The sequence below is a fragment of the Colletotrichum navitas genome, assembly GCF_030913465.1.
Source record: "Colletotrichum navitas strain CBS 125086 chromosome Unknown LY79scaffold_252, whole genome shotgun sequence".
Taxonomy (NCBI): Eukaryota; Fungi; Ascomycota; class Sordariomycetes; order Glomerellales; family Glomerellaceae; genus Colletotrichum; species Colletotrichum navitas.
Window position 1 is genome coordinate 1,144 of NW_026850798.1, and position 26,111 is coordinate 27,254.

At 28.2% G+C, this 26,111-nt stretch overlaps 4 protein-coding genes across 4 annotated transcripts; 2 read left to right on the forward strand and 2 right to left on the reverse strand.

Annotated features, from left to right (window-relative positions):
* Positions 1 to 13,934: 13,934 nt before the first annotated feature.
* Positions 13,935 to 14,547, forward strand: LY79DRAFT_573991 (uncharacterized protein). Its single transcript, XM_060559537.1, has 2 exons — positions 13,935 to 14,123; positions 14,180 to 14,547. Exons 1-2 carry the CDS (start codon positions 14,056 to 14,058, stop codon positions 14,337 to 14,339), a joined length of 228 nt encoding a protein of 75 aa, XP_060406787.1. The 5' UTR covers positions 13,935 to 14,055; the 3' UTR covers positions 14,340 to 14,547.
* A 1,696-nt stretch (positions 14,548 to 16,243) lies between these two features.
* On the forward strand, positions 16,244 to 17,147 carry LY79DRAFT_573993 (uncharacterized protein). Its single transcript, XM_060559538.1, has one exon. The coding sequence runs from the start codon at positions 16,442 to 16,444 to the stop codon at positions 17,123 to 17,125; it is 684 nt and encodes a 227-aa protein (XP_060406788.1). The 5' UTR covers positions 16,244 to 16,441; the 3' UTR covers positions 17,126 to 17,147.
* Positions 17,148 to 20,384: 3,237 nt separating this feature from the next.
* Positions 20,385 to 20,857, reverse strand: LY79DRAFT_685679 (uncharacterized protein; the record flags this gene model as incomplete). Its single annotated transcript, XM_060564646.1, has 2 exons — positions 20,704 to 20,857; positions 20,385 to 20,577 (listed from the first exon to the last, which is right to left on the reverse strand). The coding sequence occupies exons 1-2, from the start codon at positions 20,757 to 20,759 to the stop codon at positions 20,385 to 20,387; spliced, it is 249 nt and encodes an 82-aa protein (XP_060406789.1). The 5' UTR covers positions 20,760 to 20,857.
* Positions 20,858 to 21,867: 1,010 nt separating this feature from the next.
* Positions 21,868 to 22,719, reverse strand: LY79DRAFT_675401 (spherulin-1A; the record flags this gene model as incomplete). Its single annotated transcript, XM_060564437.1, has 1 exon — positions 21,868 to 22,719. The coding sequence occupies one exon, from the start codon at positions 22,717 to 22,719 to the stop codon at positions 21,868 to 21,870; it is 852 nt and encodes a 283-aa protein (XP_060406790.1).
* Between the last annotated feature and the right edge of the window lie 3,392 nt (positions 22,720 to 26,111).

Sequence of the window (26,111 nt, forward strand, 5' to 3'; positions counted from 1 at the left end):
TACTTTATATTTTTATTAAATATATAATTAGTGTATTATTAATTAAAATAGCTAAAAAAAGAGATATACTTAAAGTAAAGACTTATACTTTAAGCTAAGTCTTTTAATTAAGAACTAATATATTTCTAAAATCCTTAGGTATAGTAGTTATATAAGATAATATTCTAAACACTAAATACTTAGATTAAGAGAGAGTTAGCTACTAGAGTATAGTTAAAGAGCTTCTAAAAGAAGGTCCTAAAATAACTAGCTAAGTTATAGTTAATAAAGATATAATATAAAGGCTATTTTAATTTACTAATAATAAGATTATTATTTACTATACTTTAAATAATAGCTTAGTTCTTAATCTAAGACTAGAATTCTTATATAGCTTAACTATTAGACTACTTATCTTTAGGATTTATAATTATAAACTCTAAATAAAGCTTACTAGTAAGGCTAAAAAGGGAGCCTTAACTAGTAGTCTTTAAGGCCTAAGACTATAATAAATAATTAGTAAAAGAAAGAATAGATTAGGTATAAAAAAGAAAGAATTAGCTTATATTAGGATAGTGCTCTTTAATCTTATAATACTTAAAGCCCTATTTCTTAATTATAAAGTCCTTAGGTAGTATAGTAAATAAATACTACTATAACTTAATAACTAACTAAGAAAGATAATTAATATAGTAGAAGTTAAGATTATACTAATAAGATATAATTATAAAAATAGATACTATAATTAAGTAACTATAGTATAAGAAAAAGCTAATTAGTTATTAATATTACTAGTTAAAAAAGTATATTAATAAAAAGAAAAAAAAACAAAGGAAGTAAACAAAAGGGTTCCCTTTTATATTTAACTAAAGGTTAAATTAAAAGAATAAATTAAGGAAGAAGGTAACTAATAAAGGTAACTTATTTAACTTTATCTTAACTTTAACAAAAGGGATAATTTATAACTTAAAGTTATTAAATAATAGTAAATTACTTCTTTATCCTTTTAAAGAACTACTAAACTACTTTTTCCTTTAGATTATTTATAACTTCTTTTATTTACTAGGCTAATAGTTACTAGTTTATAATATAAAAACTACTTACCTTACTATAAATAATTCTTTTCCTTTTAACTAATAATAATAATAAGCTTTAGTAACTAATAACTTAGACTATTACCTAAGCACTTTTGCTTACCTATTTACCTTTTAAAGCTTACTTTCCTTTATTAACTATATAAATTTAATATCTCTCTTTAATCTATAAATATTTACTAGTATTACTCCCTTTTTTCTTTTAATTATAGTTACTATATTATCTTTAGCTTCTTTTACTTTTACTTTATCTACCTATAATTAAGTAAATAACTATACTTAGATCTAGTACTTCTTTACTATTAATAACTATATAAAGGATATCTAGTCTTAGTTTAGACACTAGGGAGATAACTATATAATTAACCTTAAAAACACTTCTCTTACTTTAATCTAAGTAATAAAGTTCTCCTAGTTCCTTAATTAATAAGTAAATACTAAGTTCTATACTTAAATACACCCTTATTATAACTAGATCTTAATAAGAAAGAACTTCCTAAGGATAATTCTTACTTTTAATAATATCTAATTCTTTAACTAGCTATACTAGAATAATATAGATAAATTCTTTATATAGTACTAAGATATATTTAAGGATATAATAAGTAATCTAATATAGATAAGTTAGTTATATTATAAAGTAAAAGGTATCTTTACTAACTACTATAACTTATAAGGATATCTTTTATATAAAGATTAGATTATAAAGGATAAGATTAAAGCTGTACTATAAATTATAATATAAGACTTAGCTCTTATTTAAAATATTATTATTATTTTAATTACTTAGAAAGTATAGTAAATTAAGGTAAAGTTAAAGCTATTTTACTTACTATAAACAAGATTACTAATATAATTAAGATATAGGTATATATTATAGTGTTTTCTCTTTATATAAGTAATTTAGGCTACTTTATAAGTCTAATTATAGATTAAAGAGATAGTATAATTTATTAGTATAATCTTCTTTAGGTAAATAAGTAATTAAAGTAGCTATTTATTAATAATATAGTAGCCTTAAAAAGTTCTACTAGAGATTAAATACCTTACTATATATTTATTAACTAATTAATATAAGTATATATATTATTAATTTAGTCTAATAGCTAAGAAGATAAAAATATAGCCTATATATACTTAAGTAGTTCTAAATAGTACTATAATTTAAGGAACTTTACTTAACTAAGAATATATTCTAGATAAATCTAAGTCTTTAAGGGAGCTTTAAGGATAAGCTATAAGTGTCTTAGATTAAGTAAATTAGCTTTAAGTTCTACTATAAAGGATTATAATATTATAATACTATAAAGATATCTTAGCTATATCTTTTAAGGAGTTCTAAAGTAACTAATTAAGATTTTATATTATATTACTAGCTAAGTTAAATAATATTATTATAATTAAATCTAAAATATACTAAGTAACTTTAACTAAACTTATATAATAATTATTCTTAGTATAACTACTTTAGCTACTTCTTAATTACCTTTTTACTACCTTTTTAATTAGTACTCTTTATTTTACTTTACTAAAATATAATACTTATTACTAATCTATACTAAAGATATTACTTTCTTTTTTTAAGAGTTTATTAAAGAGATACCTTTTACTTTTTTACTCTTATTATACTATACTTACCTTAGAGTAATAGCCTAATACTAATTAATAAAATAATTATAAGATTATAGTAACCTTATAAACACCTTATAAATTAAAAAGACTATAAGGCCTAAATATTAAAAGCTTTCTAAGAATCTAGATTAGTGCTACCTAATATACTAATAATATACTACTTATTATAGTTAATATTTAGCCTTTAGACTATAAAAGCCTAATTATCTTTATATTACTTACTAAGGTCTATAAACTAACTATAATTAGTAGTTCCTAAGTCTCCTAATTTATTTATCTCTCTAGTTCTTAATAAAAAGACTAAATAAAAAAGGGCTAAGTAAAAAAAGTTTAGTCTTATAAGCTAAAGCTACTAAAAATATACTAATTTACTTAAATAATACTCTAAGATTAAAGGTATACTAAATATTATAAATACTTATAATTATAATAAGTAGACTAATATAATAACCTAATTAATAAGGTAGCCTATAGTTATAGTAATACCCCTTAGGTACTACTATTAGTACTAAATAAATAGGAGGATAAGTATACTATAACACTAGATTAGAATAAGATATAGTAAATAAAGAGAATAAAGAGAGCCTTAAGCTAAAAAAAAAAAAAGAAAGGTAGCAAGAAGTAATTAAGGACTAATAGGTACTAAATTAAGGTTAGATTTTTAATTTTATATATTTTTTCTCTTAAGGACTATAAGAAAGAAACTAAGGATAATTAAATAAAGTAAAGTAATTTAGAGATTAACTTAAGCTAATTAGAAGCTAGAAGACAAGTTAATAAGGAAAAAGTAGTTAGTCTAATTAAGAGAAGAACCTATATAAAGAAGACTAATCATATAAATAAAATATTAATAAACTTTCTCTTTTCTTTCTTAGACCTACCTTTTAGCTAGATTAGACTATAAGCCTTTCTTCTATAAGCTAATTATATATAATAATATAAGATAATTAAGAGCTTTTACTTCTCTAATTATAATAAGCCTTCTTCTAATTAGACACTTTCTCTTTATAATTAAGACATTATTTATTACTAATCTAAGGGATTTAATGCTTTAATTAAGGTAAGTCTTTAACTAATTAAGGAAGTATTTTATATTGCCTTAGGGGTTATTAGTGTTTCTCTCTAGATTACTATACTACTTTAGTCTCTTCTACTTTACACCTTTCTAATAGGATACTTTACTTATTAAATAGCTTAATTAAAGCTATAGTTAGTAAATACTTATTTAATCTTTTTTAGTTTATATAAGCTCTAGTATTATAAATATTTTATTAAGTAAATAAAGAATTTAAGAACTACTCTTAAATAATAGTATATATATTATATACTTAGATACTAACTTATTAGCTTATTATATTAATTATATTTATTATAGGCTAAGTAAGCCTATAATAAAAAGGATATATAGACGCTTTAAGGCTAAGGCTATAGTTATACTAACTATACTAGGTTTCTAAATAATAATATAATAGCTATTTACTTTTCTCTTAGGCCTTTATAATAATTTACTATTAATAACTATATTTTTAAGATATATCTATTAAATACTATTATTTTTTAGTAATTTAAAGTTATTAAACTAATTATCTTAAAGGTAGTATTACGTAATATAACTATAAAGTTTCCTTTTATTATACTTTATAATACTAAATTTATTAGCTTTTATAAAGGTATTAACTTAATTAAAGAAGGCCTTAAAGGTTTATTCTAGATTACTAAGTATTAGTAGGTTTAAGATATTAAGTATAAGAAAAGAAAAAGATTAGTTATTTAAGGTATAGTATAAGGCTATAGTTAAAAAAGATATTTTACTTTAAGGGGGAGATTATTATTAAGGTAGTTATTAGTTTTTTACTAGTTAGTTAATAGAATATCTTTATCTTGTAATATTATAAAGGTTAAGAAAAGGTAGTTAATTAGTTATAGTTATTATTAGTTATAAAGTAAAGTAAGAGCGTAAGTGTAGTACTACCTTTGCCTTAGGTAAAGGTAAAGGATTCTACTAGTAGGTAGTATATTATATAATGCACCTCCTATAGCTATATTACCTATATACTAACACTAGTAACTTTCTTGTATAGTAAAAGTTACTAGTACTCTTATTCTTCCTAAAAAGCCTAAAAATATAATAAAAATAAATAAAGTAAAAGTATTATACTTTTTATAGTTATATACTACTGTAAATTTATTACTTAGTAGAAGTAAGCTTATACTATTTTATTTAGGTGTATTTCTCCTTAGCTATAGCTATTAGAGGTATATACTTATATTAGATAGATTTAACTACTATTAATCTATATTGTTTATATAACCTATTTTCTCTTTTAGGTACTTATTATCCTATATCTTATTATTTTTATTATTTTTTATTATATTTATATAACTTATCTCTTTATCTATATTTTTACTTTATTATAAGAGATAAGACTCTTAAGTGCTTAGTTTAGTAAGGACTTTATAAACTTATTAGTAAAGTTATTATTACTATAGATCTATTATACCTTAAAGAGCTTATATTACTTATATAACTATTATAGTACTATAATATTAATTATTAAGCACTTCTTATAGGTAGTATTTAACTTTACTAGGTACTTATATAGTAAGTATAAGTTAGTATAAGTAATAGTAGGGATTAATAGGTTACTAAGCTTATTTACTACTATTATAATAGTTATAGAGAGAGTGTACACTATATTAACGCCTATAACTATACTATAGACTTTTAATATAAAAACACTTTATATTACTTATTTAGATTTAGTTAATAAAAAATAGAGGATATTACTATAGAGAATAAACTTACTCTACTTATTATTAACCTCTTTATTAGTAAAGAAGATAATAAATTTTAACTATAAAGTTAAGTTATAATTATTAGTAAAGAATTTATTAATAAATATAAAAAGCTTTATATTAGGTAAGTTAAAGGGAATAAAGGTAAGGCTATAGTTAAGTATATTTCTTTACTACTAGATTTATTAGTTAAGTTACTAAATTACTTTATTATTAGGCTTTTTATACTAGGCTATAGTAAATAGGTTAAAGTATACTTTAGGCTAGTAAATAAAAGTAATATATATACCTTAAGTATACTATTAGATATAGTCTTACTAGGCTATAGGTAATTTTTATTAATAAGTTATAACTTTATGCCTTAGCCCTTTTAGTAAAGTATAATAGAGGTGTTTTTAGCTAAAGTTAGTAAAATAATTCTTTTATTAAATACTAGAGGTTTATTCTCTATAAGTAAAGTTTTCTTTTTTATAAAGAGCTTTACCTTAGTAAGCTTTTTATTTTATAGTTAAAGAAATTAACGCTAGTTAGGCTAATTATATTATTTATTTATATCTTAATTATTATAAAGTTAAGGTTTTTTATAGATAAAAGAAGTAAGTATAGGTTATATAAAGTAGTAACTATATTAAGCGTTTTATAGTAGTAGTAGTTATATATTACTTACTAATAAGTACTTACTTTAGTAAGGCTATATAATAGCTTTACTACCTTTATAATAGTACCTTAAGAGTAATAATTATAAATCTAAAGGGGAAGTTATATATAGATAGTATAGTTAAGCTATAAAGTTTACTATATATAAGCTTATATTATATTTATAACTATATTACTTTACTATTAGTAATAAAGAAAGAAGTAAGTATAAGAATTATATACTAGCTAGCTCTTTAAATTATAAGTAACTAAACTAATAAGGTTTTTTTACTATTATTACTATAACCTTATACTATAAGTTATAATTTTTTATATAGCTTATTATTTTTCCTTTAACCTTATTAATAAGATAAGATTTAAAGATATAGCTATAGTAAATAAAAGAATTATATATAATAATCTTAAATATACTATAGTTAATAAAGCCTTAGATTTTACTTTTACTTAACTATTTAAAGAGCTTACTAGGTGTAGTAATAATACTTTAGTTATATAGTTATTATATAAGGGCTAGGTTAGCTTCTTCTTTAGTAAAAAAAAGATAGTAAAGGTTAAGGGCTTATTTATTTCCTATAGTAGTATATTAACTAAGTCTTATATAGTTACCTATAAGTATACTATAGAGAAAGAAAACTACTACTTAAATAAGTTTTCTTATTCTTATAGTAATAATAATAGTATCCTCTATATATTTACTAGTATAGTTAGTATCCTTAGGTAAGTTAAGTTAAAGATTTATATTAGTAAGCTTCTTTATTTTCTTCTTAGTGTAGTAAGGTTTAACTAATATAAAATAGAAGTTATATAGGCTATTAATATTAATAGTATAGTCTATATTATTAATTAATAGTAAATAGTATAAGCTAAATTATTTACTTTTTTATACTAACTAACCTTACTACTTAACAGTAGGTCTTTAATAGTAAGTATTTAGACTATTATATACCTTAAGTACCTTATAAACTTAGTATATTATATACTTTTATAGAGGTTATTAGTAGCCTTTTAGATAGTAGTTACCTATTAGATAATATTAGGTAAAGAGGTAGAGTTAGTAGTTATATAAAGGTAAGTACTAAATACTAAGAAGTTAGTATAAGGCTATTAAGGCCTATAGTGTTATTAACTACTTAACTATACTTAAAGTATAGATTTATAGTTAGTAGTTAAGTACTCCTTATATATAATTTTATAGGCTTATTAGAGTACTATATAGTATTATTTAACCTTTTTAATACTATAGTATACCTTAATAAGGATAATCTTAACTTTAATACTTATTATATAGGCTTTATATAAAATTTAGTTATAGTAAAGTTTTACCTACGTTAGTAATAACCTAGTCTAGAGGTCTTAGTAATATTAATCTAGTAGTAATAAAGTGCCTTCTATATAGTCTTTATAGAAATATTATAAAGAAAGTATACTATATTAAAGTAGTTATAGTATTAATAATATATAGACTAGTTAGTTACCTTTAAGCTATATAATGTTATAATAGCTTTATAGTTAAAAGAGTAGTTATTATATAAGGTAAATTTAAATTATAAAGGTACTTTTTATAGAGCTAGTAGTAATAGTAGTATTTAGTTAAGTGCTTAATAGCCTTAACCTTAACCTTATAATAGCCTTATAAAGAACCTTATAAAGGTAGTAGACTAATAGGTGCCTAAATTATTAGTAAAGTTAGTATAACTCTATATTAGTTAAATAGTAACTTATAAGCTATATTTAGGTAGGCTAAAAGTATTTATAAGTACCTTTATTTTTATATAACTAGTACTATAATATTACCTTATTAAAAGTATTTATAAGGTTATTAAAGTAAATAAATAGTTAATTATATTTACTAGGTAAAGTAAAAAAGTATATTTATAAGTATTATATAAAAGATAATAAGGCTAAATAGTATACTAACTATAATAGTACTCTTTAAGTAAATAGTATTACTACTACTAAACTAAATCTTTATTTAGCTAGTAGTAGTAGTATTAATAGTTACTAATAGTTAGATCTATTATAATATAGTTACTTATAAGTAACTAGTAGTAAAGAAAGTTATAGTACCTATATTAGGTAAAATACTTTAAAAGGTACTTAATAAGTATTAGTCTAGTATAAAAGAGGTAGCTAGATTTAATAATACTATACTAAGGTTATTCTTTATTAACTAGTAATAGACTACCTAGTTAGCTAGGTTAAAGGTAAGCTTATTATTACTAAAGGTAGTACTACTAAAGAATATAGTAGATATATAAAAGGTATTACTCTCTAGTTTATTTTTACTACTATTAAAAGTATAGTTACCTTAGAGGTAGTAACTAAGGTCTTTATTATTATTTTTATTACTTTTTTTTATAAGTAACTACCTTTATAGCTAGTAAAAAAGGTTTAATATATAGTTAGTAAAAAGTCTTTAACTTAGTAGTTATTCTTAAATTATTAATATACTTTATATTACTTATTAGTAAGGTATTTTATTAACTAATAACTAGGCTTATAGTAAATATAGTACTTTTTAGTATTATAGTTATTATTATTATTACTATAATAGTTACTATTACTATAGTTATTACTAAATTATTAGTTATACTTCTAGCTATAGTAAGTATAGTTAACCTAGTATTAATTATTAAGGTCTACCTAGTACTAACTAACCTTATTATTATATTTTATTATAGTACTTATTAATAACTAAAGCTAGTTATAGACTTTTTTAATATAGGCACTAGATTAAATAAGTATAATTTATACTTATAAACTCTAGAGTAAGTATTTAATAGCTAGGATTAAAGGACTTTATTATTATAGTAGCTATTAAGTAGCGCTTATTAAATAAAGGTAAGTTTTTTAATAAGCTTTTTAAGTACTTTAAGTTTACTTTTCTTAAGGTTATTATATATAATATAGTAAAAAGTAGTATTTTATTACTTAGTAAAGTATATCTAAATAGTTTTAAGGCTTTTAAAATAAGCCTTTATTTAGGTAACTATAGTAGTAAGGTCTTAGATATTTTTACTACTAATTCTAGTAAAATAAAAGGTAAAAGCCTTACTTTTAAGTATAAATAAAAAGGCTAATACTATTTAGTATTTCTTAATACTAATTTTACTATAGTTATTATAAAAGAAGTTTAACTTAATATTAAATATATTATATATTTTACTAGTATACTTAGATTTATTAGAAATAATCTTAGTTAAAGTGCTTAATTACTAAAGAAAAGAATAGTTATTAATAGTGTTATTTTTAGTAAGTAGTAGCTATTTTATACCTTAGGGTTCTATAAGATTAATATATAAGTAAGTAAAAGGTTCTTACTATAATTAATAATAAGTAGAAAAGAATAATAGACTATTACCTTAATAAAATAGTCTTAATATTATATTATATAAAGAAAGTAGTAAATCTTATATAGATTAAGTCTACTTTAGTAACACTAGAGTTTATTATTTTTACTACTATAACTTTTATACTTATTTATTAAGTTAGGTCTATATTATTACTAGTTATTACTTAAGGTTTATAAATATTACTAGGCTTTACTTAGTTATATAGGTAATAGGTTACTATTACTATTTTTACTTATACTACTTTAGGCTTATATAACTATATTAGATATTATTTAGAAAGCTATTATATATTTTAATAAGCCTATTAAATATTACTAACTTATACTATACCTTCTTAACCTCTTTATTTATCTATATATAAAACTTATTATTATTAATAATAGTAATAAGGTATAAGGTAATTTATTAATAGTCTTTAAGTATAAAGATACCTTAGTTAAAAAAGAAGTTATAAAAAATTACTAAGGGTGTTTTACTAGTAGTACTAAAGAGGTCTTTGTTTTATTTATTAAAGTAATATTAAAAGTCCCTCTATAGCTTATAGTCTATAAGTATTTATTTAGCCTATTTAGCTATATAATAAGTAAAGTAAAAGTAAATAGTAAAAGGGTTTTACTTATTAAGAAAAATTTCTTAACTATATTTATTAAAGTTAATATATTTTACTATAGAGGTAGGTACCTTAGGGTATAAGGTACTACTAGATTAACTTATTATAAGATTAATTATTAAGGTTAATTAGTAGTAATTACTATATAACTTTTATAGTAGTAATTAGGTAGTTATATTTTTCCTTAATATAACTTATACTTATAAGTTTAGATAGTACTAGGTTTATTTTTATATATATAAGATAAATAGGGTAAATAAAGATAGGTTTCTAAAGGGGTAAATATAAAGATAAGAGAAGAAGTTAAATAAGCTAGTAATTATTACTACTTAAGTATCTTTTCTTAATAGTACTATAGTTAGTATAAAAAAGAATATTACTTGTTAAAGGGGTTCTAATAGTATAATAAACACTATAGTGTTTCTTATAAAGGTAAGGTAGCCTTAATAATACTTAACTTAGTTAGTAGTTTACTAAGTTATAGTAGGCTAAGTAAACTTCTATAATAGTAAGCCTTATTAATTACTAATTCTTAGTAAATAATTAACTATTAATTAATATTAGTTTTTTACTAGTTAGTTAATAGGATATCTTTATCTTATAATATTATAAAGGTTAAGAAAAAGTAGTTAATTAGTTATAGTTATTATTAGTTATAAGGTAAAGTAAGAGTATAAGTGTAGTACTACCTTTGCCCTAAGTAAAGGTAGAGGATTCTACTAGTAGGCAGTATATTATATAATACACCTCCTATAGCTATATTACCTATATACTAACAGTAGTAAATAAAGTAGTAGATTAGCTTAAAGACTTTATTATTTTTATTATTAATAAGTATACTTTTATTATTAAAGAAGTACTATTATTAGCTATTAATTAGTCTTAATAACTTATTAAATAAGGTTAAAAGTATTAGTAAACTACTATATAATAAAATAAGGAAGTTACTAAAACTATTTATTATAAAAGGGGAGGTTATACTCTAAAGAAAGCTAAAGAAAAATAGTCTACTAAGTTTTTATTATCTCCTTAAGGAAATAGTAAATAAAGTAAAGTATTAGCTTTATACTAAGGTAATATAGTTTATAGTATAAAAGAAGTTATATATCTTATAGTAAGCTTAATAAAAGCTTAGCTAAAAGGTTATACTACCCCTTAGGATTACTAGCTCTATAAAACTAGCTAACACTAAGATAACTACTTTTAGAGAAAGAAGATAATAATAGATAGCTAGATAATAGTAGTAGGTTATAATTAGTTACTAGTTACTCTTTTAAGATATAACTTATAGTAAGAGAGTAAGCTAGTTATATATTATACCTTAGACTATATTATAAAGCTATTATAAATAAATAGTATAAATAAAACTAAGGTTAAATAAATTAACTTTATTATAAAAAGGGATGAAAAAGAGAGAGCTACCTTCTATAGGTCTAGTAGAACTTAGTTATACTAATAAAAAAATTTTTAGCTAATTAGAAAGGCAAATACTAGAGTGTCTATAAGGCTAAAGCATCTATATTAATTCTAGGAGTATCCCTATTAATTCTTATTATAATACTATATTAATCTGAAACTATTTTTTTAAGAAATAAAAAAGTATTTTTCTTATATACTAGTTAACTAGTTATATTTCTTAAGAGAATACACTAGTTCTATATATAGTAAATAATAACCTATTTAAGTATAATTTTTATATATTTAATATAATTAGTAAAAAAAAATATACTTTTATAATAAAATATAAATATAAATATATATATTTATATTTATATTTATATTTTATATTTATATTTTGTATTTATATTATATTTTATATTTTTCTTTAATATACTAGCTAGTAGTAATACTAAGTACCTTATAAAGGCTAACAAGTAATAAATATATACTCTTTATACTAACGTAAAGCTATTATAGCTAGAGATAACTAATATTACTTATTATATAATACCCTCTATATATAGGTAAAAGAGGCCTATAAGGCTCTTCTATAGGACTTCTTATTTAACTTTCTAGTAACTATACTAGATTAATATAAGGTAGTAATTAAGGCTAATAGGTTATATATTAAGTATTATCTTTACTTATAAGTTAGCTTTCCCTTCTTTTATACTCCTCTTTACTTTATATATTCTCTTTAAAATCTTTTATAAATTAGGGAGTAACCCTAGAAGAGTAAAGAAAAAAGCATAAAATAAAGTATATTATAAACTATCTTAAAATAATGTTTATATACTTATACTATATATACTTATTAAGTTATTAGAGATTATATAAATATATAGATTTTACTAATATAGTAGAATAAACTATAAATAAGATTATACTATTAAAGCTAGTATAGTTTAAATAACTTTGAAATACTAACTTTAGAGTTTCATAGTTTCTGACTCTATAGTACTTATTTAATATAAAAGTACTTTAAAACTTCTTAGAAATTTTATTTTCTAAAGAATTATTTTAAGTACTTTTAGATTTTTAGATTTAATAATATTAAAATAAAGCTAGCTTTAACTATTCTAAGCTAATTACTCTCTAAATAAGTTTTAAGATTAAGTAGATTTTAAGTTTTATTAGTATATATTTAAGAAAAAGTAAGTATAGTTTTATAGTAAATACTATAAAGGTAAGTAAATAGTGTTATATAATAGTATTTAACTATAAACTTAAAACTTAAAAACTTTATACTTATACTTATACTAAGTTTTTATCTATATAAAAAGTTATAAGTTATTCTATAAAGAGATAAGATTTATATAAAGGTGTAAAGTACTAGGGTTTAGGTAGAAAAGTGCATAAAATATAGGGGAGGCTAGAGAGCGCAAAATAGGGGAGGGCTGACTTAGAAATTACCGTATCCACTGGTTAGATCTGGACAAAGCTAAGAAACCTGCTAGCCAGAGAAAGCTAGCAGCTGTCCTATAACGGCTAGTGGGTATCAGCTACGCTAGTCCTAACATAGAAGGCGGTCATCCACTGCTGCCCACTAGCCAGCCCGCCGTTAGTAGAAACACAACTGTTACGTAAGAAAATAGATATATACAGATCACTGTTTCTGCCAGCACACTATACTCCTTACAGCGGCCGCGATACTCCTTGCCGTTAGCTACAGTAATTAATTTGGATGCGTTGCGCTTATGTCAGCCATTTTCACCCCCTTGCCAGCCATCTGTCTAAGCCCGTGTTGTGGGGCAATACCTGACTATCCGGTTAAATATACCCATCACACGTCGTAACTACACTTTTATAAGAATAGCCTATTAATGTCTTAGCTATTAGGGTACAAAGTGTTCAGTCATGGCTGCCCCACTCCTAGTGTACGGTCAAGGCGAGGCTGCCCCACTCCTGGGTCTGTAATAAGCTCTGTGCGCATTCTAAAAACGTACGTAGTGATTACGGTCATGCCGCTGTTCTAATAGCGGTAGAACCAACTTTTTCCTCTTTGTTCTCCTGCATTTACGTGCTGGCTGAGCCCGGTCAAGCGCAACTCTACTACACATGACCCTTTTACTATATCCCTTCTCTTGCCTTATTAGGTTACTATAACGTTATGCATTAGTGCGATGGGTCTGCTAACTATCTTCTGGTTATTTACTGGTCAAGATACAGCCTTACTTTCACTAGAGACGGTTCCACTTGGTCTATTAGCAGGGGCCAAACGGCTTTGCCGATACTAAATCTTTAGGGGTTAAGAAGCAATTACAAGATTACGATGTAATAGCTATACAGATAATTACACATTAATATATATAATTATCTAAATCTATATAGTTTTATCTATATAAGCTGATCTTACACACAGCTAGGGAAGAACTTAGATATCTTCTTTACTAGGAAAACTACACTACACTTCTAAATTCCTTCTTTTTGACTACAAAAACCACGCCATACTTATAATTTCCTAAGGACAAGTCACTTATCCTTCCCCAACACCATGAAGCTCGCTGCCCTTCTCACACTTCTCTGTGCTACTGGTATTAATGCTGGTTGGTATCAATGCCAGTATGTAAATTCTGTTTCACACTTGTATTTCAACTTTTGAACTGACGCTTGTCCAGTTGCTCTCGATCGGGTGCTTTCAATCAGCGTGCTACAATAGGCGCTTGTCGTGCAATTAGAGGTTCCGACCTCATTAGTGTTGGTAACACAAAAGAATGTAGACTTTCAAACCAAAACGCATTAGCAACGGCCTTTGAAAGAGTAAGTCATAACATGTAGTTATTATAATCATTACTAACTATGTCTTTAAAAGTACTGCGGCAAGCAACATCCACAGCTTAAAGGATACTGCCGCTGGGTAATGGGTTAAGCATAGTTATTTAGATAAGGATTAAGTCTAGCCTAGGCTAGTAGGTAGGCAGGTTATAAGGATGTAAATAGAGAGTATATAAAGTTTAGTATTATAGGTAATCTTTAATGTTAGAACACTTAAGTTTCTAGCTATTTTATATTAAAATAACTTATTAGTTATATAAGATATTAGTGTAAGTACAAAAGTTACTAGTCTTCTTATCTTCCAATATAACTATTTATATACTACTATATCTTATAGAAGCCTATCTAGTAGTATACTATAAACACCCTTTAGTTAAGCTTTTCTAGATTTCTAGTTTTAAGCTATTACTTTAATATATAGATCTATTTTATATAATAAGTTTTAGGAGCTAGAATACTACTATAAATTAGAAAGTATAGTAACTAGTTACCTCTACTAACGCCTAAAGACAACTTTATTATAATTAATATTACTATTAGTAAGTACCTTATAATTAAGGTAGGTTTTTATTTACTTTAAGTTAAGAATTAATAGAATAGTTTCTTAATAAATAGTAACTAATACTAGCTAAGATAGCTATAAGATCTACTATAGTAAAAGACACTACTATAGCTTAGTATATAAGTAAAATACTAAGCTACTCCTATATATTAATAAATTTATAAGAGAAGTTATAATTCTATAACATCTTATCTTTAAGAGATAAAAACTAAGTAGTAGTTAATAGGTAGACACTCTATAGGTTAAACCTTAGGATCTTAGACTATCTTTAAGTACTAACCTATTTTCTCTTAAGTTACCTTTGTCCTTACACTACTAGCTTTAAAACTATAAATCTTTAACTTACAAGGTAATAAAAAAGAAAAAGAGCTTCTCTAATATTATACACTAAAGCCTTTTATTTAAGTTAAAGTTCTTAGAGATAAATTTCTTTAGAAAGTTAGTTTATACTACTATATTCTTAATATACTTTAAGCTAAGAGAGATATATCTGTTTTCTTTCTTTTTGGGAGAACAGTTGGTAGGGGGGTATTCCAGCTTCGGGGGGGGGTATCCGTTGTGGGGCCGAAAAGTTCGGGGGGGGTAAAGTAGCTAGGGTTAGGGTTATTAGGCTTATTTAGGCTTAGCTTAGAGTGTGAGAAGTGCGAGAGCTTGAGCATATGCTAAGCATATACTAAGTATATACTAATAGATATAGTGTCTACCTTCTATAAATATAGAGGACTTAGTTAGAAGACTTAGGTCTAAGTCTACTATAGTTATAGAGGCTAGTTACTATATTTAATAGGATATGCTAAGCATATGCTGAGTATATACTTTAAAATATAGTACTTACCTTCTATAACTATAGAGGACTTAGACCTAAGTCTTCTTACTAAGTCCTCTATATTTATAGAAGGTAGACACTATATTTATTAGTATATACTTAGTATATGCTTAGCATATGCTAAGTATCCTTTAGTTAGTTTTTTTTAATTTATACGGTGCTTAGGGCTTTACCCCCCCCTGAACTTCTGCCCTACTGGCCGGACACCCCCCCCCGAAGCTGCAATACCCCCCTACTAACTGTCTACCCTTTCTTTTTTTCTTAGCAATAGGGTAATCTAGTCTGTGCGTAGGTCTGTGCACAATTAAGCAAGAGACTTCAAGAGGTACTTTGATGACTTAAGTGCTGCCCCACAAAGTGTCTGCGCCCAAGCGCCCGCGCGCCGGCGCGGAAATGGCCGAAATGAGTTAGTTATTTCTGGGACAGATTTCCCCACGCAAATAAGGAGGAATCCATGTCTGCATAAGCACAGGCACAATTTTCAATTTATAATAGATGCCTGTTAGAACAATGATTAGGAGAAGTTACCCACACAATATACGCACAATTGACTATACTAATTACTTAAACAAAAACCCCTATTCACTACAGGCAGGGCCCTTAGTTTTTATAAGAGGTTCGTTACACAATACTGTTTCTACTCTACCTTTCTACTAGGCACACATAATATCTCTATTCTATGTAATCTTTACCTCTTCCTATACATTCTTAGCTAAGATGTATCCTATAAACTCACTTATTGTCTTCCTCCTGTTAATATATAGCACGTTTGCTGCACCTACATCTAAACCAAAATTAACGCCTACACCAAGAAACCCTGAAAATCCTAAATGGCAACCACTTAGAGCCGGCGGTGGCATCTACAATGTCAAGAGCTTGAGTTCTATAGGCCTCTACTATATATATACGCCCTACTACCAGGATTCCCGGGAACCAGTTACAGCACTACAGCTCCACAAGGGTGAGGACAAGCTTACTATCTTGCAAGCTTGGAACGCCTACGAGGGTTTCCACCGAAACAACAGCCCTCGACTTAAACTATCTGACGTAATACGGGCTGTGGCTAAAGAGCAGGCACATGTAGACCTGGGGTCACTTACTAAGGTTGTAGTGGACACAGTTATCAACAAGCCAACAATTACTGTTGTAAATGATTTCTTTGCTGATTGGGAGAAGCTCCAAAGCAAACCAAATCAACTGCGCCCGCCCAAAGTCACTCTTACGCCATCTAGCTCGTATTGGCCAGCATTTCAAACCACGCCGTTTGTGAAGGCGGTTAATTACGCGCTTGCAAGAGACAAAAAAATGGTGACAACAATATCAATTGTTACTACAGAGATGAAAACCACAAACTTATTGTTTAGCCTAGGGCCAAAGCCAAATATTGGTATTAGCAAGTAAATAAAATTAAGAAATTACCCACTTTAGATGTTGTTAGCTTCTGCTAGCACTTGTAAAGGAGGCCAGCAAGAGGCCCTAAGCAGTGTTATATACTAACTAGAGGATAGTAAGTAAAGCCAGATTATTATAGATGCAAATAGACTAAAAAGATTAATAGCCTGTAAACTTCTCTATTTATTCTACACTGCATAGTTAATGTCTTAGGACACAAATATTAAAATATTAGATACAGCTATAGGCTATTATTTAGAGACAACTTATAGGGAAGTTAGTATAACCTAACTACTTGTATTCTTAAATAAGAAGGTAAAGCTCTTGTTGTTATTATTATTCTTGTATTAAACGCTATAGTGTCAAGGGCGTAGCTACCTTTGCGGCTGGCCTCCTAGGGGCATCTAACGTAAAAGGCCGTAGGCTAAACCTATAAAAACTAGAGTACATTGTCCCTTTAACCCTCTATATAAGCTTTTATCTAAGAATTATGTTTACTTTTAGCTTTAAATCTTTTCTTTTCCCCTTAAAGTACCTTTACTCTAGCTATATTAAGTGACTTTACTAAGATATAGTCTAGTCTTTTTAGGCTAATGATATTTACTAAGTATATTTTACCTTATATATAGTTTAACATTCTGAGCCTTAATAAAATTAAGTCTTTATACTTGTAAACTAAAATATTTAGTGTAAAACTTAATAATCTTATAATATATATATTTATATATATAGTTTAGAATTAGCCAGGCTATATAAGTAACTTACTTAGTTTTTAATAATAGTTTATCTACTACTTTTACTACTTTTTCTCTTTAATAATAACTATAGTATAGTATTCTAGTAAAATAAATTTAGCCCTAGTGCTTAATATACTTTAAGTAAACCTAGAATAAAGTATATAAAAGACTATACTAATCTATAATATATCTTATATAATATTTTAGTATTAATATTATAGCTATATAGTAAAATATAATAGTTAATTACAAAACTAGAAATTAACTTTATATAAAGAGAGCAGTATTATTTTATATATAATTAACCTAGATTTATAAGTATACTTATTTATTTACTATAGGATAATATATAGCTAACCTTTAAAACTACTTTTCTAGCCTTACTAGTAGATTTATTAGTTAGGCTAATATCCTACTAACACCTAGTACCTTACTAGGCTCTACCTGTTACTAGTATATAAGACTAGCTATTACTAGCTATAGCTTTAGCTCTTAGTAAGTTATTAAATCTATTACCTATTTAACTATATTAAGTAGTAGTATAACTAGTTATAATACTATAAGGTATTAACTTTTTACTACTATTAATAATAATAAAAAGTAAATATACTAAATTACTATTTAAAGCTATTTAATAAGTTATTTTAAAAGTAACTAATAAAAGATATTTCTTTACTAGCTTAGCTACTAATATATACTTACTAGTAGATTTTCTTACTATTACCTTTACTAGCTTACACTAGACTAACTTATTTAGCTAGATTTACTATACTTTTAGCTACTACTACTATTATTAACCTTTAATTTAACTTTACTTTTTTTACTTTTCTTTATACTTCTTTATATTAGTTATTTTACTCCCTTATATATTAAAGTTACTATAACTAAAGCTACTATTAATTAAAGCCTTTAACTATTAATAATAATAATAAAGTTACTAGCTAAAGCCTTACTATAAGTTTAGTACTAGATTTCCCTTAAGATCTATACTTTTTACTATATATATACTAATAACTATAGCTAATAATACTACTACTAACTTTACTATTAAGACTTTATATCTTAAAATACTTTTTTTTACTACCTACTAGACTACTAGCCTTTATTACCTTCTCTATTACACTTATTACCTTTATTACCTTTATTAACTTTACTATTACTACTATTAATAATAACTACCTTGTTATTACCTTTTTTACTTATAAGTAAATAGTCTATATTACTAGTAGTACTAACTCTCTTTACTATTATAAGGTTTAATACTACTGTTAATACCTTTTACTAAAGAATAATTACTTTTTCTTATATACTTTACTACTTTATAGTCTTAATAGTAAAGTTAACTTACTTATAGTTTATAGTAAAGTTAACTACTAATTAGTGTTAGTTAGACTAAAGGATAAGTTAATAAAGTTAACTATATATATTAGTAGTAGTTAATATTACAGTAGTAATAACTAAGGTTAAATAACTTGTAACTATATTACCTAAAGTAAAGATTCTAAGATAAAGAGGAAAAGAAAACTATAGTAGGGCCTTTCTCTACAATATTACCTATAAATCCTTTGTAAACCTTTTCCTAATCACATGACCCTTAGTAGTCTATACTTAGCCCTAGTGGCCCCTATAGTCCCTTAGCCACACTTACATAGCCTACTTTACCTTATAGTCCTAGTTACCTTATAATATTAATAAATAATTAAAGTAACTATAGTCTTTATTATATATAAAGAAAAAAAGGATAATTATTATAGGTAAGTTATTCAAATAAATAACTTATTACCTATAAATTCTTAGTAAATCTATAGCTATTATCTAAGAATTTACTAGTAATAAGTTATAAGAGTTAATCTAATAACTCTAATATTTATCTATAATAGTTAACATTAGAATAAGAATACTATAATTATTTAAAAAAAAGTAGTTAAATCAATACAAAGAGGTAAATAAGTTATCTTTAGATTATTTAGATATAAGGGTAGGTTATATATAGAGTAAGGTATAGTACTACTTAGCTAAGAGTTATTTCTAGTATAGGCTCTACTTATGTCTTTATCTATAGCTAAGGCTATAACACCCTCTATATCTTTTATAGAGAGAAACTTTAGAGTCTTCTTCTAGCTTTCTTCTTTACTACTATTAGAGATATTACTTTAAGGATAGAAAACAATACTATAGTTGTTTATATTTAAACCCTATTATAATAGGCATACTTAATTAAAAGCTTTAGATTATAAACAGTAATCTAGTATATTTAAAGCAGAGTTAGGTTAATATAGATTTTCTTATTAGAACTTACTCCCCCCCTCCTATTCTCATGTCTATTACTGTTTAGGTTAAGTAGAAACAGGGGATAGTATTACAACTGAGCCAGTCACAGTATAGAAAGACGCTAATGATATCTATTCCTTCTGAATAACTAGTTATCATACCCTTTCTTGCCTCCCTATCTTCGCTCTGCAAGAGCAACAAGCGGGCATCTAATATAAATCCCCAGATGGCCAGTTGCCCAGCTGACGATGTTCTGCGGCCTAAAGCCGTCTTCTTCTGTTCTGGTTCTTCTTCCCCTGTGCCTTGGGGCTTACAAGCTCGCACACTTGACCTCCATCGCCGTTCCCGCAACGAGCAGGGAATGTGCAGCAGTTTTCGTCCGCAAACTGATCGAGGCCATCAGCCCCTTTGCCAACAAACTTGCAGTCGAGTTTGACGTTGCGAGTTGGGCAACTAGCAAAGTAGTATTAATATAAGTGTAGTTCAGCTACAAGGGTTGTTCACGTTTGGAAACCCTCCAGCCTGAAAAAAGGCTGACGGGCCCACTCATGGGGCTTGAGGTAGTAGGCTTTTACTTACTCCTGGGCGAGAATGCTGGTGGCCAACGCAGTCAATAGAATAGCGGTGAACTTCATGTCGTCTGAGTTGAATTAGAAACACTGCACAGCAGTTTGGTTGTGTAATTAAATGTAAAAGAAAATGCCTGAGCGTGGTAAGTATTGAGTTGATTGCGATGTCTATCAAAACAGAATCTGACAAGAGCGATGCTCAAACCCATCTTTATAGCAGCTCCAACGATTCTATTAAGTCGAGGTTGTGATATACTTACTGACTCTTAGGTCTCAAGCATCACGGCGCTAGTAGGGGGTTGTTTTGCCAAGTCGTGTCGCGTACCCTGTAAATTCCGGGGTAGGTCAGGAGAGTCATTCACTGCGACATTGCTTATTATGACATTGCTTACATTTTTAGCTCTACAACATTTCTAGCTTAACAAACTCTGAAACTTGATGTGCATCAACTCTGATACTTGAACCAATACATGGGTCTGCCCCACTGCCTTTTGGTGATCCGCTGTAACATTGGCAGATCACCACGTATTGGATTAAGTGTTCCTCTCGATTAGGCAATTGATATCGGGTGATCAGTACGAGTCTGAGAATGCAATCAAGTAATACATAATGGTTTTACTAACGGTCTGAATCTAGCAGCGCTGCAGTAGGCAGAATGCTAGAGCAGGCTCATCCTCTGGTCCACTTGCTTTCTCCAAGAACCGCGCAGACCGCGGCTACCCCCACAGTCGGCTTGACAGGCGTAAGACAATCTGTGTGGGGGACTCTCTGGCCGTCATAGAAAGATTAGGACTGAGCGACTCTGTGCTAGCGGCTGCATCTAGGCTACAATATAAGGAGCCACTGCAGTGACTTTCCTCCTATTAACTTGTATTGTTTCTATAACTGTTTAGGTACTTCTTTAACTCTGTTGCTTCTCTGTTGGTTATAAAACATGGCTAACTTAGCAAGGCCTTCAACTAATGCCTGTGTTTTAGATTATTGTTTCCTTGACGACAAAAGAATATAAATTTAGGAATATAATCCAGCGAAAGTTATTAATGCCATATGTGAACGCCAACCTACTCGTCCTGTGCTAATCTAGCACATATGCCAACTGGCCACTAAAGACAAAAGAGCCTGTCCCCAGATGCATAACCTAACCCCACGTGATAGACGTCTCGTCCAAACGAATTTACTGAGCAGCGCCAAAGATCTCATTGAGGTCACGCTTGGCATTGCGCTTGATCCCGCACTTGTTCAAGCAGGCGTCAATGCCGAGAGCAATGTTGGCGGGGATATGTTTACGGAAGCTCTCGAGATCAGCGCCGTCAATGGTCTGGACACCACCAAGAGTAGCAGAGACAACATCCGGGCGCAGGTTGAAGAAGGTCTGGGCAACCTGCTCAACGCCAGGGTCGACGTTGTTGAAGCCGGCCACGAATACGGCATCCTCGCAGTCGGGGTTGAACTCCTGGTGGATGGCTCCCTGAGGGAAGACGGACATCTGGAAGGTATTCATGGTGTTGGCGATGGGCTCGACGCCGTTCTCGACCTGGAAGTTGGTGACGAGACGGCCCTTGACGATGACATTGAGCTCGGTGGCCCGATTGTGGACGTGGGCGGTGTTCATCCCGCAGGGCCCAAGGAAGCCGAGAGTCATGGCGGCGCCGTTGCCGATGAGGGCGGGGAAGGTTTTGGCTGTGGCGGAGGTAGAGAAGCCTCCCTTGCCGCGGGACTCTGAGCCCTCCGGGGCGCCGGAGTCATTGAAGTTGAAGACAAAGTCGCCGGGCTGGTTGAGGAGTTTGACGCGCTCTTGCTGGGTGGGGGCGGTCATGAGCTTGGTAATGAGATCCTGGTTGCCGGAACGGGTGTTCATGGGGACTAGGGGGGGAAGGACGTCGTTGATAGACCCGCCGTTGTTATCGTCGTAAGAGTAGCTTGTGTTGGAGGTGGGAGTGGAGGACATGGTCTTGGAAGGGGCCGGGGCGGCGATGGCGGCCGTCGCGAAGAGGGCGGAAGACAGTATGACTGAAGAGTGCATCATGATTACTGTTATTATTTGTTTCTAGTGATAGTTGATGTACTTTTCGACAGAGAGTAAATCCTGACCAACAATGGAAACAAGGAAATCAGAAGGAAAAAGCACAGGAAATAGAACTAGATCTGTAAGTTGTTTGATCGTGTTGGTTGTGATGATGAGGAGAGGAAAGACGGGTATATAGGTTCCATCATCAATGTTATATACATGAAGAGGCAGCATCAGACATGAGATCGTTTGTGATAACCTTCTAGTCTCGTGGCCGCTGCTGTTGGTGCTGTGCCTCCTGCAATACCCGGTATTGATAATCATCCACAATATGCTGTGGTGTAGAGTGTGATGTGGGCAATACACCCGGGAACAACATCAGGGTTACGCCAGGCCGATAATAGCAACAGCCACCAACGCTAGGTCAGCACAGCCTGACAAACTGCAGAATGGAGATACACATGGGGACTGCTGATGCTAAATCAGTTGGAACTGGCGAATCACTGAAGATGTGCGTTTTCTCGCTCATCTTGGCGCTGATGAGGAGCGACAGGGATTGACTTTCGCTGGGGGCAGTGTGGTGCCAGCCTGCTGGGCTCACCGCCGAAAACGGATTGGAGGGCTGAAGGCTCGGCTGGTTGGCCGCCAAAATTGGCTGACCCGTCAGCAGGCAGCTATAGCCATAACGCAAGGCAATCAGAGGTGAGATGTGTCCTAAGTTAGTACTGCTAATCCTAGTCCTACTCACGGGGTACGTGTTGAAGTGCCAAGGTATATAGCAGTCGCCAAAGTACAAACAAGAAGGGGGTGCCTCCACTTTTATGTTGTACTTTGTCAGTACGAGGTAAGACCCCACCCTACAACTTGGACCACCCCCTAAGTTGGACCATGTGTTCACATTGACTATTTTCCCCCTTTTTTGTGCTTCTAGTAATTAACTACCTTTTATAAACTAAAATATCCTAGCAACAAAAAATTAAATTAATTCTTTTAAAAATACTAAATACTTTAGAATACTAAACTATACCCCTAAGTTACTTAAAAGGGTAATTAATAAAGTCCTTGCTAATAGTAGCTATTATAAAGTAGCTAGGCGCTAGGGTATCCTATATATAATACTTTACTGTTACCTTTAAGGTGCTATATTAATTAAAGAGGCTAAAGCTGACTATTAATAGCTTAGTTAAATATAGGAAAAGTGCCTTATTAACTAGGCTTTATCTTAGGAGGCCTTTAGCTTTATACTTAGTTATTTATAGGTTAAGGAGATAGCCTAGAGAGTCCTTAGAGCTAGTAATAATTTATAGCTATTAGGCAGAAAGTAGCTAAAAGGATTTTTATAAAGAAATCTAGCTATAAAGACCCTAAGGGCAAGGAAGATTAGCTCTAAGAGGATTAAGTATATTACTAAAGAAAGGATTAAGGAGCTTTTTTATTTACTTATACTCTTTATTATTAAGGATATCTTATAATATTTATAATAAAATATAGATAAGACTAGGATTACTAAAGGGGAGGCTTAATAGTTTTTAGTACTAAGGAAGTCTAGTAAGTAATCTATATATATCTAAGTCTCTAAAGCCTACACTTAGACAAGTATTCTTAAGTATATCTCTATAGATAGTAAAAGATTACCTCCTTTAGTTATCTTTAAGGGAGCTTTAGTATAATAACAGTAGTTTCCTCTTAAACTTAAATCTTTTACTTAATAGTAGTTTATATTATTAAAGAATAACTAGACTTTAAATAAGATAGGCTTTAACTAGCTTAAGACTATCTTTATCTTAGCTATAACACTAGAGGCAAAGAAACTTAATTCTAAGACTTTTTTTATTATAAATAAGTATAAAAGTTATATATTTAATAACTTTATATAAGAATACTTTTAGTAAGATATTTACTTACTTTACTTACTACCTTATACTAGCTATATTACTTAACCTCTTAATATTTTAGTTTTTTCTTCCTTAAAGTAAGCCTATTAAATAGAAGTCTTAGAGGTATTTATAGACCTAAGTAGTACTTTAATTAAGAAGTAGAACTTTCTTTACTATTATTTTAAAGTATTAAGAGAGGCCTTTATAGAGAGGAATATCTAAGTAGGCTAGTTAGTAATAAGGTTATAGCCTATAAATATAGCTTAGCCCCTTATAAGTAAATTTATTAACCTAAATAATAATACTAATAACTTAAAGGCTCTAATATAGGATTCTAGCTTCTTTACTAAGCCTAGTATACCCTAATAGTTTACTATTAAAACCCTTTAAAGGTTAAGAGACTTAAGGAGGTATTAGAGTCTATAGGATCCTTAAGGGGAAGATAATAAATAGGATTATAATACTTAGAGACTACTCTTTATAAAGGTAGAAAAGTAGCTTAATAATATAAACACTACACTAGCAGAGAACAGTAAAAAGATATAGTTACTTAAGGCCTAGCTAGACTATATAAAGAAGTATAAAAAGGGCAAGGTTACTATTAATCTAAATACTTACTTTACTACTATAGAGAGTATTATTATAGCAAAGGAAAAGGCAGCTAAGGAGTAAGCTAAAGAGGAGGCTAGGAAGGCAGTAATTAAGGCAGTAAAGGCACTAGCTAAGGCAGAAAAAGTAATAGTAGAGGTAAAGGCAGTAAAAAAAAGAGCAGAGGTAAATCCTTCTTTATAATATAGATAGTTTAGCATTTATATAGGTTAATCTATATAATTAATAAATAGTAACTATTAGGCTAAAATAATGATTTTTTTGTATAGTCTAACTTAAGGGGTAGTCTAAGTTGTAGGGTGGGGTCTTAGTGTTTAAAATGCTAATAAGCATCTGTGTCCTAATTGTCTAAATAATAATAATATATTTATAGTGTAGGCTATTCTACTAGCCTATAAACTATTTATAGCTTTTATAAGTCTACGTATGCTAGCTGTATAAATTAACGTTAGATAGCTAGAGATTATTTCTAGGATATAGGATAAGATTTAGAATAAAGCTTTACTAACGCATTAGGTCTAACGTTAAACATTATTTTTACATCAGGAATTTAAGCGCTAATCTATAAAGTTCTAGCTATAAGTTAACCTACCCACTTTTTAGCACCCCCTATATTTTAGTATACTAAAAATAAAGCTATTATAACTAATACTACTTTATTTAATTAACTATTAATAACCTCTTAATACTATAATAATATAGCTTTTAGCCTTACTAAGTAATTTAAATACACTAGATTTATTTATATTACTTTTTACTTTACTAGCCTCTTGCTATAATTACTTTACCTCTTTAATTATTATAAACTTTATATTAAGATCTATATAAATAGCCTTTTATTTCCTAGGTATACTATTAGTAACTTAAGCTTCTAGAAGGCTAATTTTTTACTAGATAGTAGCTAGTATATAGGACTATTCTTAA